This window comes from Necator americanus, chromosome II, assembly GCF_031761385.1.
Source record: "Necator americanus strain Aroian chromosome II, whole genome shotgun sequence".
Lineage (NCBI taxonomy): Eukaryota > Metazoa > Nematoda > Chromadorea > Rhabditida > Ancylostomatidae > Necator > Necator americanus.
Window position 1 is genome coordinate 23,115,070 of NC_087372.1, and position 19,011 is coordinate 23,134,080.

Sequence of the window (19,011 nt, forward strand, 5' to 3'; positions counted from 1 at the left end):
TTATTGCGATGTTCTTGTTATTACATGTTGAAACACAGAGCTTGGATTTTACATATCAATAAAAAGTGTTGTTTTCTTCAATTCATAACCGTGCTTTGTTTTCGCACCCGTGGATCCTCAAAATTTGTATTACTGCTACGTTGCAGTTATTGCATCTTTGAAAAAATGAACTCGGATTTTACATGAGAATAGAACGTATTATAACAAAAGGGAACCAAACTTTCATCAGAAACCACCCTTATTTTACCTCTAAAGGTTCTGTTCAAATAATTCGAAGTAGAATACCTTGCCATTCCCGTGGATTTCCGTCGCGATTATGTTTTACTTTTTTCTTTTTTGTGACATCTTTAGGCTCCTCAAGTCGCTCTCGAGGCAATACCCACCGCACAACAGCAACAGCAAATATTTCGATCATACCCTGCATGGATCTGTAGAAATAGTGATTAGCATAAGCCTGTCTTCAGTCATCATCACGCATGCAGAAAAAGCGATCACGTCTTCAGAAATATAAAAAAAAAACTACGAAAAACCGCCATCCGCGCCTTCTGAATAATAGGAGCAACTCGAAAGAGGCAACCCAGGGCTAACTGATCTGCGAAACCTACACAAGGCACACCTCGTCCATTGCGACTTGACCTATTCGTTTATGTCGGTCAGACCCCTCGTTACATGAACAGAGTCTGCAGTATTGAACATTTTGATAAAAGAAAGGCAGAATTCCGAACCGAACTAAACGACGCTGCGTAAATTCAAAAGCTAATGGAACAATTTGCAACAGTGCCTTCCTTGCACACTTTTTTTTCGAATTCTGCAAAACCAGTTTAAAAAAGAAGACCACTTAGTTTTCAGGGAGCAAAATTCCTCCTTTGCCTTCCTTTTTGGCGAATTTTGAGCGATTTTGTTATTTTTGAATGTACATAGGTGTAGGTAATGAGATACAAAGGAGGATAAAGTGTCATCATTTTATATTTTCAAAATTTTTTCCTTCCAGATACTTTCATCTTAAATACTTTAGCCTGCTGCGAAAACATTTCCGGTATTCAACTTTATTTCAAACCTACCAATAGAACTTTTTTGTGGTGTAGGTGTACAGCTCCAGCTGTTTCAACTGTTCACTACGGCTTCCAAGCTACAGTCGAGTGAAAACGACATGAAGCACGGCGCAATTGCGTAGGCGGTTGCGCTCAAAGTGCTGCGGTGTGTGAGTGCAAAGTGCGCTCATTGCGATTAGAACCTAAATGAGACCCTTACTGACACCATTCTTTGCTGTATTTAGCGATGGTCCCACCTCGATTCCAATCGCTATACTTATTGCGCCGCTTCGAGCGCAGTCGTTTACACTACTGCACCGTTCTCTGTGTCGTTTTGACCATACCATCCTTTTTCTTTGCTGTTTTTGTCATAGTTCCAAAGCATAGCCGAGTGCAGTAAAAACCTAGTTACTGTATCAGTGGTGCGTTATTTGAAGGGTAGAGAACCTTCAAACATACAAACGCGGTTCGCTAGTATCTGCAGTGGTTATTTAACTTGATGATCATCTTTCTTAGAAGAGTGTTTGACCATGTTTGACCCAGTAAGCAGGTCCAGGTTGCCCAGGTTGAACACGAGAACTCCCCGCATCTACATGAGATGCCATCGAAGAATTGTAGCTTCGCATTCGTTCTGTTTCAAGCACTAGCTATGAAATCCACCCTGTCCTAATGGCCCTATAAATCGGAAATCGCGTCATCGGCTACACATTCAATCAAAACTGCGTGTTAAGTTGACGTAAACTTTCGACAGATCTACGGCAGGGCCCTCGCTTTACACGTTGACGACACTAACCGACATTTTTTTGCCGCGTGGGAACATGTCCGACAATGTTGGAGTACCTTCACAAAAATACTTTGTGAGTGGATATCAAATATTTTATGCTGTATTAATCAGTAAGCTCGCTAGTATCTACAGTTGACATGGAGATCTTATTTCCTTACCGTCTTATTTATATCTAATAAACAATACAACACTACAATAAAACCTGTGGAATAGAACAAGATTTGTTGCTCGTTTGAAAGCAATCCAAGCAGATGAAGCTTTGACAGACAGTGCACTAAGTTCTGGACTTGCTGGCATAAGTTGTGGCATACTGCTATGCGTGTTGACCAGCCAGCTTACGGTAGCAGATTCGAAATCATTTTTCTTTATTGCTCTTGATATCCGCTCTTCTAGTCAATTTGCGTATCTTTGCCTGAGTATCTGGCTAGTTTTCATGTAATTTCATCAATTTTGTAGCGATTTCAATCTTGTAATCATTCACCTGCATCCGTCTAGTCTGGCGGTAATGAATGCGAGCGTTGAATAGCGCAGCTTGCATCACAATTCAGTGGCGCCAATTTTCCTTGAAACTACGTCGCCTGTCCGCTTTCCCTCTCCACAATCTTCCCCACTCTCAAACATCACAATTTCTTTCTACGACAAATAAAAGACGCGTTAGGCCTCCTAGAATGAGGACAGTACGATGCAATAGAATATAGATGTATTTGCTTATTCTTGTCTTACTTTTACTTTATTTCATTGTATTCTTCAAATGTATACATTCCATTATGTACAGCTGTAGATAGTGGTTACAAATCTTTAGGAAGTAGCAGAGTCGTGCGCTTTTCCTGCGCTGATTAAAGGTCCAAACCAAACTGTAATTATTCGTCTTATGTCCGGGGCCAGGATCTAGCGATTGGATACAATTTCATTCGAATCTGACTTGTTAGAACAAAGATCATCAAGTATTAGAAACCGTTTTACTATATAGAAATTTAAATGAGAAGAGTAATGAACTCCTAATTGTGTCTTTGCTTACGCCTGCTATGTACGTCGATCTCATCATAATCATCATCGTCCTCGGAATAGTCTGATTCCATATGCGGAACCAAGTTTTGAACAGCAGCTTCATGGTTGAAGAAATGTTCTAGTTCATAACTTTCAATAGTAACTCATCGAAACTCTTATTCAATTCAGTAATGTCGTTGTTCGAGCCGTTCATAATTGGGTGAAAAATTAAGTGCTTGGGATTCTATTATTATATTTATAGTTACCAGACTACTGGGTCTTGAATAACGTTGAACATTCCATAGACACCAATAAGTTTCACGAAGTTTCCATATCTTTCTAAACTGCCAAAAACGCTCTAGAATCTTCAACTAGCTTTTCATTTTTGTATTATTAATTTTTCTCTTCAAACCTTAACAATTTTTTAAAAAGTTGAGATCCGTTTTCTAGGACATTGTCCGACGATGCAGTCGGACATTCGGCGAGCAAAAAAAAAAAAGAGTGGTCCCATGTGGCAGCTAGGTAAAAAACCTAGGTTGGTTGTCAATGTGCTAACTTCCAAAGGATTTCTCAAAGTGCTCCTCTCACAAAGTTATTACTATCTTCCGAACCTAACAATATTTACGCAATTGAACATTCTGCTGCTTGAACATCTTAAATATCATTAAACTCACAAATAAACTGTTGCACTCCATGTAATATTGTCTCCTCCTTTGCAAGAAAAAATGGTAAAATGGTAAAATGAAGAATCAAACCCTAGATGTCTGGTTTCAAATGCGCGCCTTCCTTCCCTATAATTCCGTGTCTTTGCGTGCAGGACTAGAGACATTACATTTGACTATGAATGTTACAGTACAATCTGTCGTACCATTTGACAAGTAAGTAAATGTATCAAATCTGCTACTCCTACGTTATATTGCGAATAACAGAATGCGCTAAATTTTTTTGAAGGATTACGTAGCAGATCTGGAACACAGTGTCGAGATTTAACATAGCAGATCCGGAAAACAGGATCGAGGTTAGTGCACTACAGCACACCAAAGCAGGGTCAAGCATTTGACGGGACCTTCCCATTGGGTTGTTCTAAAGGGTCGAGGTTGCAAGCGAGGGGGAGCGGTCGTAAGGGAGTGTGCGGTGGGCAATAGTGTGATTGGAGGATAACATGATAACCAGGACAGAATACTACGCAGCATCAAATAATTATATACATTACAAAACATTATATGACCAAGGTCATAGGTGAACGTTCGAAACTCCGCGGCGTCAAATTTTTATAGGAGTTAGAAACTTGAAACTGCTTCTAAAAGATGAAGGGTCTAATTGAAAGTAGTTTTCAGCAGTTTAAAAATGGATTTAATGGAATTTAATAACCAAAAACTCAGATTCTGTGAGCATTGTTAGGTCTCGGAGATTGCGAATAACTTCGAGAAGCTAGAGAAATATTTTGGGTGGCTTTTTATAGAGGAAGGTTTTTTCTTACAAAATAGTCACATAATTGTTTTTTTAGATCTTCTAGTTTTTTGGAATTTAGATGGGACAAAATTTAATTTTTTTTTTTTGGATATTTCCTATCTAATTTTTCGAGAGAACCAAACGGTCCGGAAAGGATAGATCTTCACAGAGATATAGAGGTCTCCGTAGCCCCTCTAGCCGAAAATTTGGGTGATTTTTTAGAGCGGCGTCCAGCTTTTCTGGAAAATATGTTAAAATATTTTAAGATTTTTACTCACTGAAAAGTGTGAGGTCTTGAATAAAATTCAATAAGTCGGAGTAATTTAGTGCGAAACAGATTCCCTTCCAGAATGTTGTAGTCAAGAATTTTCTCACTCAGATGCCACATCAAGCGATTTCCAGGGCCTCGTCGTGGCCTTTGCCCCATCTAAATTCCAAAAAGGCTATTCGCGATCTCCCAGACCTAACAATGTGCACAGAATGAGCTTTTTTGGTCATTAGATTCTATTAAGTCTACTTTTAAACTGCTGAAAACTATGTGAAATTAAATTCTTTGTCTTTTAGAGAAGGTTTAAAGTTTCTAACTCTTATAAAAATTTGACTCAGCGAGGTGTCGAAGCTGCATCTCATTGTCCCATTTCACAGTGTCAAGACAAAATATTGATTTTTTTTTTAGTGTTTTTAATCATTGTTCTTTTGTAATTTCACCTATGAACCTGACTCTTCTCTTTTCTTTCTCTTATTTTATACTTTAGCCAGTATTCAAAAATATTTCATAGAATTCAGAATAAAAATGGAAATATTTCAATACCAATACTTCAACATTTCAGCAAATTTACTTCTTCTACTACTTGAGGTTTCTTTGCTTCTGTTAGCCACCGAACGGGACGTGAGGTCGTATTCGGGAGGGTTGTGTCCCATCACCACGCTGACCTTGACCCTGCATCAAAGGCTTATGCTAACAACAGTCTGCTACACGTGAATCTGCGAGTGGTGTTCCGACAAACAACAAATATCCAACTGCTTCGCCTACTACAATGCTTAATATGAGATTTCCGTTGAATGTCATAACGATAAGCATAAGAACGTAAGCGAGAAGAGCCTGAATGCCGTACAGTATGGCTTGCACCATCCGATGTCCAGAAAACACACGTCGTGTAAGGCTGAAGCTACAAAAAACAATTAATGTCCACACGAGAATAAAGTAAATACACTGCTATGAAAACACTAGTCCAAAAAATAGATCACCCTGTGCCATGAATCATAGGGGAAAACGATATAGAATCTTGAGGAACGTTATCGCCTCCTGAGTCTGTCAACGGAGATTGCGAGGCGCTAACATTGAGCCGTGGCTGAAATCGATGCCTGACTTCTCAAAATTTACTCTCCGAAAGCCTGAAAGTGCTTTTCTATTTGCAATTTTAAGAGTAACTCATCTTCTTCCTGCTAATTTGCATACTTACACTACTCAAGTTTACTAATGTAATTTTTAAACATAGCACACACAAGTAACTTTCAATTCCATTTTTTTTTTGCTGTGAAAGAATCGCCGCACCGACGGAGCACTACGACTTTGTGAGTATCACGTGCATTCTAGGCGTTGGTAACGGAAATGTCAACTCTTAATTCTTACTAAGTATTTCAGATCCTATAGCTATTAGCACAAGTGTAGTTCACTGTAGTAGCATCCTGTCTAATAATAGATCTCAACATTTCAAAAGGTATCGGTATGGAGCAAAGTATGAAATCCTTTCCAAAGCTAATGTACGAATATAGCACTTAGCAGTGTAACCTGGCTCTTATATGTCTTCACGAGAAATGACGGCTCCCGCTGCTTAGGGCGTGGTGGACAAACTGTTTCCGCAAAAAATGATCGGGATATGAACAGTTTCCGAGAGTTTTCTGCTCAGGTGCAACCGAGAAGCTCGAGAATCTCTAGGACCCCCTTTCTTGTAGCCCGTTTCAAGAGTTTATCTGCGGCTCAAGGCGGGTGTAGTGTAGCGGCTAGAGGTTCCGCTGCCTGCACGATCGATCGGAGGTTCGAACCCGTCCTAGTGCTCACCAAGTCTTTCATCCCTCCGGGGTCGATAAATTGGTACCAGACTTCTTGTCTGGGAGGATTAAAAGACTGACTTGACACATCGGCCAGCCCCCGCAAGTCATTGTAAAGGCCAGTTACACGTTCGAAAACCTCAAATTCCTCAAAGATTCTGAATTGAAGTGAAGCGCATCCTAAGCGGGTTGATTAACGCCAAACACTTTATATTTTATCCTTTATCTGCGGCTCAACTAATGACTGACGTTGAAATTGTGATATTAATTGAATTATTCATCAGTTTTCTTGAGGTTCATCATATACACCAGCCAAAAATAAGCTTCGCTCAATACTCGCGTTAACATCCGACACTTCTTCTAGTCCCAGATTCGTCCTTGAATCGTTATAGGTCCCGAAAAACGACAACCGTGATGTAACTAGAGACCTATTATGGGTATGCAGCACGCATTTTTCAAACTAATCAACTGTTGAAGTTGGTATATTTTAGAAAAGATAAGAAAAAGAGATTTTTTAAGTGCTATCCCTGAATACAGAAAATATTCAGCAGTTCATAGTTTCGTAGTTCCGCAAATAAGAGCTGAAAACAGGCCTAGTAACTCTCATTTTTATTGATTATTGTGTATACAAGTCTGATTGTTACCTGATCGTGGTGGCCTTACTTGCACTATCGGTATCGACAATTACAGCATCTACTGCGGCGATCTTGAAAGGAAAGTAGGAGGCGCGGAACAGCTGTGAGAAATGACTGCAACAACCTAGTGGAGTATGGATCAACGTCGCCAAGATGCGTCTTCGTACGATTGCAGGTCGTGGAATACCCAATCCCTGTATCGTAAGAGTTCATGTATGTGTGTAAACCGCTGAGGGCTACAACAACGACCCATTTAAAGGGATCACCCCACAAATCTGGGGGGGGGGGTCTCAGGCGGGTAGTGCCTATACGGGGTTGTAGATTGTGAGGAAGAGGGTGATTCCGTTCATCTATCCCTGTATCAGTTTGAACGGATGACTCCGTAGCTGTTTCTTACGACGGATTCAGTTGCAACCGTTGCGCCCCGCCCCTGCTGCCATTCGTCGAAAACCCATTCGGACGGAGGACTTAGGAGAGAACTTCGAAAATCCCATCTCTCACTTGCGTGAAATGCGATACTCCTAGGATCACTCTCTCAATTGCGCGCTCAATGACGCTCACAGCGTTTTCTTCCTGCCTGCGAAGTGGCCAGGTTTCCGAAGCACAGGTCAAAGCAGGAAGTGCGGTGGTGTTGAACAGATGAGCGCGGAGGCCGGTGTTCTTAACCTTCTTCACTACATTCTCGATGCTTTTATACGCTCACAAAGCCGCTCGTATCCTCTGCCCAGCTCGGGGTCAGGTCGTTCTTCCGTTAATTTCCCGAACTAGATAAACGTAGCTGGTGGATTTGGATATGTTCGTTCCACTGAGCGTGAATGGGGCATCCGAGACCCATCAGTTACGCATGAACATCGTCTTTTCCAAATTCAGCTGAAGACCGATACATCCGCATATCCCGTCGAATTCGCTCAGCATTCGTTCCGCTTGACTGATACTAGATGTTATCAGAACGATGTCATTAGCAAAGCGCAGATGGTGTGGCTGCCAACCATCAATCTTCACTCCCATGTCGTCCCATTCCAGCTTTCGCATTGCCTTCTCGAGGGTGACTGTGAATATTTTAGTCGAAGTATTTTTATATAGTGAATATGGACACCTTGGTTGTCTAAGGCTTCCATGGCCGCTTCCGTCTCAAGTGAGTAGAACGCCTTCATCAAGTCGATGAAGATGAAACAGAGCGGCATCTTGTACTATTGTGATATCTCGATGAGTTTCGAAACAGTGTGATCGCGCTGAATCATTTCGAAACCCTGTTTGCTCGCCAGAGTGATGGCAAGTACTGCCGCAAGCTTGATGTTCCGTTCGTGTCCTGTCGCGTGCCGTACTTCTTATCGATATAGTAGCATATCCGACTTCGAACCTCTTTGATAACATCTATCTTCCTTCAGGTGGTAAGTAGGCAAAAGAACATGGTTGTCGAAAAGAGTAGAAGTCGTGGATGACTTTCTGGCTTCCCTTATCGATGCAATACCTGTTCCCTTTGGGAACCAAAGAGCACTTATCCTCACATTTCGATTGGCGACGTCTCGACGGGCATAGCGAGCATCCCCTCTGCAGCTTCATTCAACTTTTCTTCTGCTCCTCTCTCTTTAAGTGCTCCTTTCATCGCTTTTCTACAAACCTTGCGAGCTCGGACGTTGGTTCTTGGTTGCTTGCGGTTCGTGCTGCGCTCTACACTGGAGTATTAGCCATAGAGTTTCGAGAAACAAGTGTCTCTTGGTGGTTTTAAAACACTCAGTCTTTTTTCATACAGTATTGAAGGTGTTCATCGGGTTCAATACGATTTCTTAAAGACATGATAGCAGGTCGAACTTCGGGACGGGAGAAACTCTGGAATGACATATCCGTCTTCTCTCAGATGGTGAGGAGACAAGTGGACATTCCTGTCGGAGAAATCAAAGTAGGAGTCGTGGATGATTTTCTCCACTCCTCGATGCAGTGGCTGTTCTTTTTCGGTTCCGGAGAGCAGTTATCTTGGTCCTTTTATCGAGGAAGTCTCCCCCTACTCTCCTCTATTTGAAGACTCCTTTTAGTACAACTCTGTGAAGCATTCCTAGCTCGTACGTGAGTTCTCAATAACTCGCGGTAACTGTCTGGTGTATTAGCTCAAGAGTTCCGGAAACTGGCGTTTCTTGGTTCTTGGACGTTTTAGAACTCCGAGCCTTCCTCGATTAGTCGTTAAGGTGCTCAACGAGCTGGTCGTATTCCTCGTCGATTTTGTTTGTCCACTGCGGAATCTTCCCAAAAGCCGGCTAGAGTAGCGACGAGATTTCAATTAGCGATAGTTCTGGGACTTCGCTCTCTGAACTTCGCGGTTTTCTCTTCTCTCCGGGTCTTCCTCAGAAAAGGCGATGAACCGATACCGTATAAAGAGGTTAACCTTGATAGTATGGCTCCAGAAAAGGAGTCGTGGAATTCAACATCGACCGAAGCTCAATCTGACTGGTCTGAAAGGCGATGAATGCAGATAGAAGTTCCGCCAATGACTGTCGAAAAACATTAGAAGTGTTTTATATCACGGCCAAAAGTTCAATCATGAATCGTAAAGAAGAATGCATCGCTGTGACCAACGAGCTGGCGCCATATCAGGACTTTTGCAGGTTTTGACCTACGGGGTCAGAGGCGGGGGCATCGTTACTAGTTAATACTAGTGGCGCAACTCTAACAACAGGTGGTCCGCTAACATCATGATTTCGTGGCTATCAAGGTGAGCGCTGGTCTGCTTTTCTGACGTTGCTTTCGAATATTCTGTTTGCTAAATCATATCTTGTGGGATGATGAGGTGTTTGTGAGAGTAGATTACACGTGTCTTTGATTTTTCCAGGCTCTGAAGAAGGCGACGACGCCAAAACGCTAGCCAGAATAAAGATCAATAACAATCTTGGTTCTGTTTAAAAAGTAGTACGCAATCAGACTACCTTTATTATTAGATTACGGACCAAACAGAGAGCAGATGACGCTGGCTCTTTCACTAAATGAATTCGGGACGATGCAAAAAAATGCTATCGGTTTTACATCGGAAAGTGGTTCGCCTTTGCATCATATGGAGACAAGATCCAAGTACAAGGTGACTTCAGCGAGGAGAAGCGTCTGAAGAGTTTGCATCGTGAGCTAGTTTGACGGAGTCAGCTCAGCACCCTTTTTACACGCACCCCGTCACCGAACCCAGAAATTACCTCTTTCGACTGTCCTCACCGAAGCCTCAAAGAGCTCCGCGTCGGTGGAGTTTCAGAAAATTCCGTAGACTAATAAACGACGCAAATAGAAGATCAACTGCTGCGGTTCGAATACTAGTTGGGTGTACTACACCGTTCAAAGTGGAAACTGGAATGATACAAGGAGACGTAGTGTGAATTTTTCTGTCCAAAATTGTGGTCGACAACATAATGCGAAGAACGGTTTCCCGCCGATGTCGTTTAAAGGCAGTATACCAGGAATCTGAGGTGGTGCGGATTTCAGAGAGTATCCGTATACGGGGTCGTAGATTATGGAGACGGGGGTGGTTCCGCTCATCTCTCCCTGCATCACCGCAAACAGCCGCCTCCAGAATGTTGTTTTGTGCGACGCCATCCATTGCAACGCTCCACCCCTCGCGCCGCCTCCGCCCTGCAATTCGTCGAAAATCAAAAAATCGGAATCACCCCCCTCTCCTTAATCTACGTCCTCGTATACGGATACTCCAACTGAAATCCGTACCACCCCAGATTCGTGGTATGCTTCCTTTAAGCACTGCCTGCCTGTCCCTTGGTGGATCTCGAGTACACGAAAAATGAAGTAATATTCGCTTCTAACCTCATAGGGTTACAACACGTTAACCTTATGTCGAAATTAACTGCAGCCTACGAACTACAACTCCACATTGATAAATGTAAGCAGATGAAGATGTTCTCCAGACCCCTGACGCTGTACGAAGAATGCTTCGCAGGCACGCATTTACCTAAAGGCGTATCTTGAAGACATATAAGGATTTGTTCGTCACTCATACACCTAAGCGGTCATATTGATTTTATGTACAGATAGAAAAAGACAGGAAGCGATCAAACACTGTAAAAGGTAGAAAAGATCTTATTGAATTATGCGAGGTTTTATTCAGTAAAAGAGCAAGTACAAGCAACCATTAGAATATCTAACATTCACTATATGTGAATATATCTAAATAAGAACTTGAGAAAACACTTGTCTCAGCAGTTTTTCAGTTATGTAACGAGACATTCGGCGAGATAATGTATTTACCATTAGCGTTCTTTTGTAGCTACTTGAAATCCTTTTTATTCTCCAATTTCAAAACATAGAAATAGGTGTGCAGTTTGTTAAATGAAGTCAATGTAGTTCACGATAACAGCATATCACACTTTGATATGCGTATGATGGTATATCTTAGAGTTGCGAAGATGGATGTGTTTCTTCCCGTTGTCCTTTAACCGGTAATATGTGCTCAATTTCTCTTAATCATATCACTTATATCGCATCCTCCTGAGTCGTTCCGTTATCCTTTAGTTCCCTTCCCAATGCGCTTTTTTCCATCGCTTCGTCGCGATGCGAAAGTCTCAAGAGGGGCCGGGGTCTACTGGATGAGTTCTTTTATTCGGATTGTATGCTGGAAAATTATGGCATAGCTACGAGAAAAATAATCAGCAAAGATGCGTTAAAGTCAATTCGACGTTCAATTCATTGATCAAGTGTCAGGGATCGACGCCCTTCGCGGACGAGAGTCTACCTACCTACACCAATTCGCCCTATAATGATGTATACATCGGAGACTTGGGCTGCCCCGTCGACGGTGATGGAGAAGCTTCACTGCTTGGAGAGAAAGCTGTTTAAACGACTGTTAAGCTACTTTCGGCCGATGTTGTGCCATAACGAAGAACCTTAAAGGTATCACCCCACGAATCTGAGGTGGTGCAGATTTCCTATAAGAGATAGCAGATTATGGAGAGGAGGGTGATTCCGTCCATTTCTCCCTAATTGCCGTAAAAAAAGGCCCGGAAGATGCGGCGCCGCACAAGACTGGCGGGCTCCAGTCGAACTCCTTGTAGAAAATAGTGCGCCAGAACGCCCGAAGCCGTATCTTCGGGGCCGTTTTTTACGACAATTAGGAAGAAATGGACGGAATCACCTCCTCTCCATAATTTACTATCCCGATAAGAGATAAGAGATATACGAATACTCCACCTGAAATCATTACCATCTCAGATTCTTGGAGTGATGCCTTTAATCGGAGGTAGATATGGTGTGCCGTGGAGAACATCAAAATCTTGCATGGTCTGCTGAAGTTGTCACAAAAAACCGTCTTCGCTTATTTGGTCACATTATGAGGGGACCGTCTGATCATCTTGTCCGAGTTGTCTTGAAGATGCTCCCACGAGACCGTCTGATCATCTTGTCCGAGTTGTCTTGAGAATGCTCCCAGACTCAAGGAGGAGAAGGCCTGCGGGTCGTAAAAGAAAGTTCTGGGCGGAGGAGGTAAATATCTGAGGACAGTTGACGCTGACAGGCAGTTCAGTCGAGAGTAAAGTTCTGCCGTCTGGAGAACAACGACGATAGATTCTGTGCTAGCTTTGGCTGAAGATCGAGCTAGAGGACCATACTCCCCAACAAAGACGTGGATGGTCGCGTTAGGCCGTAATACCCGCCCACTGATTAAAGGCACCGTACTACCAATATGATGTGGTGAAGGAATCCACGGCAAAAGTCAGAGATGGAGTTATAGATTGCAGCATCAGGAGTGATCCCGCTCACCCCTCTTTCATCGTCCTAAAAAACCGCTTTGTTTCCTACGGGGAACATTAGAACGCTCCTACATATATGTACGTTCTGGTCCCCTCAGCAACATATTCATAGGTTTCACTTGAATAGGCAGTCGAAGAGAACTCATTGACTTTCAACCGCTGCGCAGCTTTACGCGGAGCGTGTGCAAGTATGGATCGTTGCAACTGAAATCGTCGTGGAAAACGGAGTCTTTCATAACGTTTTTTTCTTATTACGATTAGGGAGAGATGGGCGGAACCACCTCTAACTCCGCACTACACAACTCCGTTTAGAGTTTGTCCATCGGAAATCCAAAACACAGATTCGCGGGGTGATGCCTTTAAGTCAAGTAAGTTATTGGTATTTTAACCTCAAGAGTAAATGGATGACTATAGACAAATAATTTTTAGATGCAGCAAAGAAAGTCAATGTCGACCCACGTAGATGATATAAGTAATTCGTAAATTAGTGGGTTATAGGCTAAAAACTGCAAAAGGCAAAAATTAATGAAGTTCTTGCCTAACTCAATCCTATGCTAGCACACGTCACCACGTTACGTTCTAACCAGTAATGTCAGCTCCAGAAGTAATTCACCTCGGATGATATGCATTATAGAAGAGTAGGAACTGATTACACATCTTTACACACAGTAGAAGAAGAAAAGTGGAACTTCGAAAAACGAAAAACGTAAGTAAAGCAATGCAAGGTAGGAGCAAACGGTAAAGGTAAATTGTCATACCGCTTTCTTGCTCTTCAAGTTCGGAATTTGTTCATCCAAACAAAAACGAAATCTCACAGCATGGTCATAACTGCGATTGAGGGCAACATTACGTGCAAGTTACAATTGCACTTAAAGAACTAGTACAGCTGGACTAGATGATTTTTTATACTTGTAAGTCAGCAAATCTTAATGTCTTCGCAAGGAAGCACGATGCGACGTAGGCATGTTGTAACGCTTTCAAAGACTGCTAAGAAAAGAAACGGGGAAGAGCGGAGACGCATCCTTCAACAAAACGGTCGTATGCTAATTTGTATGGACACGACGGCTGCGCTACAGCAATTCATAACATTTCTCTTTCGACTTGAAGGCAGCATTCGGGGATATTTTGGAGTTCAGATTTCTTCATCTTTAGGTGAGGATGATCAGCGAAGATATGTCTTATGAATTGACTTGAGCCACAACATAAGGAGCATTTCTCGAACGGTGCATTTAAGCATGCTACCAGTAGTTTAGCAAAGCTTCCATCGTTCTAGCATTACGCGTCCCCCTTCTGTTTATCTTGTGCTTAAATGAGTCCCTACAAGTAGCTCTTCTCAATAGAGGAGGCATCGCTATCGACCACAAAACGCAGTAATGAGTGTAATCCTACGTAGAACACAAGATACACTGCGAATATGAAGCGAAGGAAAGACGTTGAAAGGAATAGAGCTTTTACTTTTCAAATGTCGTAGTAGAAGCTTTCAGAAGCACTGTAATTCATACTTTCCTGATTCCAGAAAAAATTACATGAGAATTCAAATTTACATGAGAATTTACACGAATTTGTTCCCTCAACTGTAAAATATATGCAAAACTATGGTAGCTAAAGGTTCCGAATACTCTCAACATTTGTTCAAAATAAACACTGATCGAATAAAGAATAACAAATAAAAGCGCAAGAAACCTTCATGTGGGTGATGGCAAGAAACAGGCGGAACCCTTTGATTGCTTCGTACAATACACAAAGAAGAAATGAAATAAACATAGATACGGCCATCTCTGAAATTCGGACCTGCAATCACAACACTACCACCATTAGAGGAGAGGACGCACTGACCTGAAATTGTCCCTGTTTTCCAAAAGGAGAAAAGAATAATTTCTCTTTCCCGAAAATGGATAACCATGTCCATCATCCCAGTCATGTTGTGGTCCATCCTTAACATTAAAGTACATGAAACTGTCAACAAAATACTAGGGGAATAGTAAGAATGTATGTGCATAGACTTATTAAAGAAGAATACAGTGAATTCAGCACAATCACTGCAATAACTAGCGCGAAAAAACATCGCATTAGGGAATAGAAGATGGATTTTACATAGACCACTGGAACAACACATGGTTGATTTTTTCACGGCGGCTGCGTTGCAGCACTCACTTTAGAGCAGAGCAATCCGTTTCTGTGTTCCATAATTTCATGGTAAATAAGACTGGCCGCAGAGTTCACGAAAGTGATGACGTCATGCCTTCCTGCATTTGCTTTTGTTCTAAATATCTATATTGTACTTGTATTGTTCTTAAGTTATTGTACTGCTTTTGTTCATGTTTTGCTTTTGAAATTTGGTTCAAAGTTGTATTTATTTCTGTGGTAATGTTCTTTTTTTTTTGTTTCTTCGCCTACCTTCCCTTCCTTACCAACAAAAAAGGACATTAACACGAAAATAAATACATGAACAAAAACAATTTAAAAATTGAATAACTCAAATGTTAGTCAGTACAGAGGAGGTAGTATACCAGATGTCGCAGAGTTCTGCCTCCGACATTAGGTCATTGTGTAGGTTGTGGAAGGTTATTTGTTGAGGATTGTTGTTGGTTATTGAGCCGTCCACTATTACACATGAAGGAGCGGGATGACGGCTGATTATGAACCTCGAGTAGTAGGAACCTACAACTAAATCATTCACTACACTTGATCCTGTTTGTAACATGTGACGAAAATATGATAGTAATGGACGGTGAGCACAGTGATTGGAATAACGCAACCTAAAACTTCTCTAAACTAAATTACAGCAAAGGAGATTATGTTGACCGTTTGATAGCATGTGTTCAGAGCTATTCCTTACAGCTTTAAAAACTTGCCGAGAAATTAACGCCGACAAGTGATGTCAATAAATCACCAAGCTCGACCAAAGTTGACAAACAAAAATGGTTCGGTCGTTTTGCGCAACAAAGCTAGAGCTCACTTTCTACGAGAAAAAAAAACTTTCAAGAGCTTACAGAACTGCTAAACTCCGAGTTATACTCTGTACTCGCCGTATCCTTCAGTACTGACTACCACTTTTTCTAGCGTTTCGACAAATTTGTAAAATCTTCGGAAGAAGCCTCCTAAGAAATCCTTCGAACTCGAAAACTCAGATTTTTCCACTGACAAAAATACATTTGTTCTTACTTTGACTGAGAGAGTTAAGTTTTTGACGAATTACTTTGTCTCAAAGCTAAAGACAAAGACAACATTGGTATTGTCCAAACTTAGTGTTGCTTTCTATTGAAAACAGGCATCAAGAAAGCGCTTCTAATCCAATTCTTCAATACTCCAAACATAGGTTTCGAATCTGTGGTAGGGTCAAAACGACATGAACCTCGGTGTAGTGGCACAAGCGGTCGCGTTGGAGCAACGCAGTTTCTGACAGCTCACAGACTGCTTGCGAACAGTGTGCTTGGCAATTTTTCAAAGTTTCCCAAGTATTGGCCGCAATTTTTTGTTTGCTTTCATTTTCTACTTTTCTTTCTGATTTTTTTGCCTCTTATGTTTCTTTTTCGTATTTTTGTTATGTTTGCTGTAACTGCCTTTTTTAAATAAAGATCTATATTGTATCTGTATTGTAATATTTGTATTGTTATTGAGTTTTTAAATTGTTTTTGTTCATGATCTGTCCCGCCTCTGCAGCTTCAGCCAACACTTCTGCTCTTCTCTCTTCGAGGTCTTCTTTTATCGCCTCTCTACAAACCTTGCTAGGTCGGACGAGAGTTCTTGGTTACCTGCGGCTCGTTCTGCTCCACTCAGGCGTATCAGCTCAAGAGTTTTGAGAGACAGGCGTCTCTTGGTGGCTTAAAACCCTCAGTCTTTCTCATGCAGCGATGAAGCTTTTTAACGAGCCGGTTGAATAAAATCCATGAGCGACAAAGTTACAAGTAGACGAAAACATGTAGGTAGATGAAACGATGAAGCTTTTTAACGAGCCGGTCGTATCCCTCGTCAGTATTGTCCATTGCAGAATCTTCCTGAAAGCCGGCTGGCGTAGCAAAGAAATCCCGGGTAATGGTAGTTCTAGGATTCCGCTCTCTAAACTCAGCGGCTATCTCTTCTGTCTATGTAGAGAAAAATTTTTCTTAAACGAGGCGATGATCCGATCCCGTATAGAACTTTACTACAACAGCGACATCCTTCAGGCAAGTCCTTTCACTGACGATAGTGTAGTAAATTTCATTGCGGCACATTCCATCAGGTGATTCCCGCGTCCAGTTACAGTACCCATGGGTGGCCATAATCGTCAGTATGAGCTCGGAGAGCCTTTCGCCCTGTCCATTGTAGGCCGTGGTTCCTGATGTGAAGTTCTTCAGGCGTTCTTGGCGAAGTCAACAGCGAATGACCTTATAGAATGTGTGGGCTTCTCTGTAGACGTTCTCTGCGTCTATTTAGAAAGCTTCTACTTCCTCTCCGCAGCTTAATGTTGGAGTGTAAACCACAGAAGATAGATAGATTGTTCGAAAGAGTCGATGTTTTTAATTCATACTCGTGTTGACGAAGACGCCAACTCCTCCAACTCCTGTATTGTTGCTGGAACAGTTCTCCGGTTTCATATATGGCGTTGAGAGATTGGTGTCTTCTCGTTTCGGTCAGCATTAAGATCAACATTTTAGATGATCACTTCCGATTCATGATGCTGATGCATTTCGTGTGCGTTACAAATACAGATCATCATTCTAATCCTTTTCCGTTTTGGGACGAACCGCGGCAGTTGACCTAGCCGTATGAAGTCCTTGCTTGCTGCAACCGAACTGTGGAGATGAGTTCGCAGGGGGATCCATTTCAATCCCAGCTGCTAACTTGACCGCACCACTTCGAAGCCTTTTCCCCCTGCATCGACCTTCAAGTTGTTTGTTTTGACGCGTGGCAAGCTTCATTTGTTTGCTGTTACAAATGAACCTACCACGAGATGAATTCGTCAGGAATCCTCTGCAAGCGAACCGACGGAGGTGTTTGCCACTTGCAGGAAAACTTATCAACATTCAGCATTCTTAAACTACCAACTCCAGTGCCTATGCAGAGTTAACAGCAGACGAGCGAGTAATACAAATAGTGAAACTCCATAAATGAAAAATGATAATATAGAACAGGTTAAATCAGTCGAAACAGAGGAATGTATGCTGCCCTGACACCCTAGTCAATGTGCTCTCAGAAGTTGGAATTACCATCAAGAAGAAATTTAAGTCTTTTGTATATTTGTTCAGTCTTAAAACTAGATATGTATAAAGATCATGCTTTGGAGAAATCTTTTTCACATAGATCCAGTAAGTTTTCTGCGTCGCCACAGCGCACTTCGACCTCAGCATGCGTAAAAGTTCTGAGCACGCTTGCGAGATAAGGTTCTATGGACGAGAAGTAGGGTACAGAAAGGAACTCTGGAGCTGCATATAAAGAAAAAAATGTGGTAAGCATCTGAGACCGATTTCGATTGCAGTCTGCACAGAATCCAGCTCCAGCAGTAGAGCCACGTCGTTCAGTTGCAATTAAGACAAACTTCTCTAGTTAGGATGATAATATTGTTAGTTATTTTTCTCGATTTGATTTCAAGGCATGACAATCATTTCACTGGAATTCAAAATTGAAAAGTTTAGAGTTAAAATTTACATTTGTGAAATATTTATATTCGACTATTTCTAAAGCTCGTGCATCATACACGCTACCATGCGAACTCCTGAAAGGTTCACTTCTTATTGTTCAAATTTATTGTTGTTTGTTATATTGTTGTTCGATTGATTGTTGATGCTGTCCATCATCTTGTAAGTGCGAAAATTGTTTTAAAGTAGTTCTCACGCTGCTTTTTGGGACGAATACGGGGAATTGAGTGGGGCTACACTCGTTTTCGTAATCTAATTTTTCGTAATCTCTAGAACTCCCCTTGCGTACTCATCTTCACAGTTCGGTTGCAGCAAGCAAGGGTTTTACACGGTTCGTCCCAAAACGGAAAAGGACTAGAATGGTGATCTGTATTTGTAACGCACACGAAATGCATCAGCATCATGAATCGGAAGTGATCATCTAAAATGTTGATCTTAATGCTGACCGAAACGAGAAGACACCAATCTCTCAACGCCATATATGAAACCGGAGAACTGTTCCAGCAACAATACAGGAGTTAGAGGAGTTGGCGTCTTCGTCAACACGAGTATGAACTAAAAAAACATCGACTAAAAAACTAAAACAAACACTAAAGAACGAAAACTAAAACATCGACTGTTTCGAACAATCTACAAGACGAATCGAGTGTCTGCGGATGAGAATGGTTCAACACCCGTTTTGACTATTTTCTGTGGCTTACACTCCAACATTAAGCTGCGGAG

At 41.8% G+C, this 19,011-nt stretch overlaps 2 protein-coding genes across 4 annotated transcripts; both read right to left on the reverse strand.

The window, feature by feature from the left end:
* Positions 1–48: 48 nt before the first annotated feature.
* On the reverse strand, positions 49–2,124 carry RB195_019124 (uncharacterized protein; the record flags this gene model as incomplete). Its single annotated transcript, XM_064186840.1, has 3 exons — positions 49–116; positions 286–428; positions 2,018–2,124. The coding sequence occupies 3 exons, from the start codon at positions 2,122–2,124 to the stop codon at positions 49–51; spliced, it is 318 nt and encodes a 105-aa protein (XP_064042721.1).
* Positions 2,125–5,058: 2,934 nt separating this feature from the next.
* On the reverse strand, positions 5,059–14,865 carry RB195_019125 (uncharacterized protein; the record flags this gene model as incomplete). Of its 3 annotated transcripts, none has more annotated exons than XM_013440875.2 (6): positions 5,059–5,194; positions 5,370–5,417; positions 5,503–5,606; positions 14,354–14,448; positions 14,507–14,604; positions 14,825–14,865. In XM_013440875.2, 6 exons carry the CDS (start codon positions 14,863–14,865, stop codon positions 5,059–5,061), a joined length of 522 nt encoding a protein of 173 aa, XP_013296329.2. The 3 variants fall into 3 exon arrangements, with proteins under 3 accessions (XP_013296329.2, XP_064042722.1, XP_064042723.1); XM_064186842.1 differs by having other exon boundaries at positions 5,370–5,423; XM_064186841.1 differs by lacking the exons at positions 5,059–5,194; positions 14,825–14,865 and having other exon boundaries at positions 5,213–5,423; positions 14,507–14,612.
* Between the last annotated feature and the right edge of the window lie 4,146 nt (positions 14,866–19,011).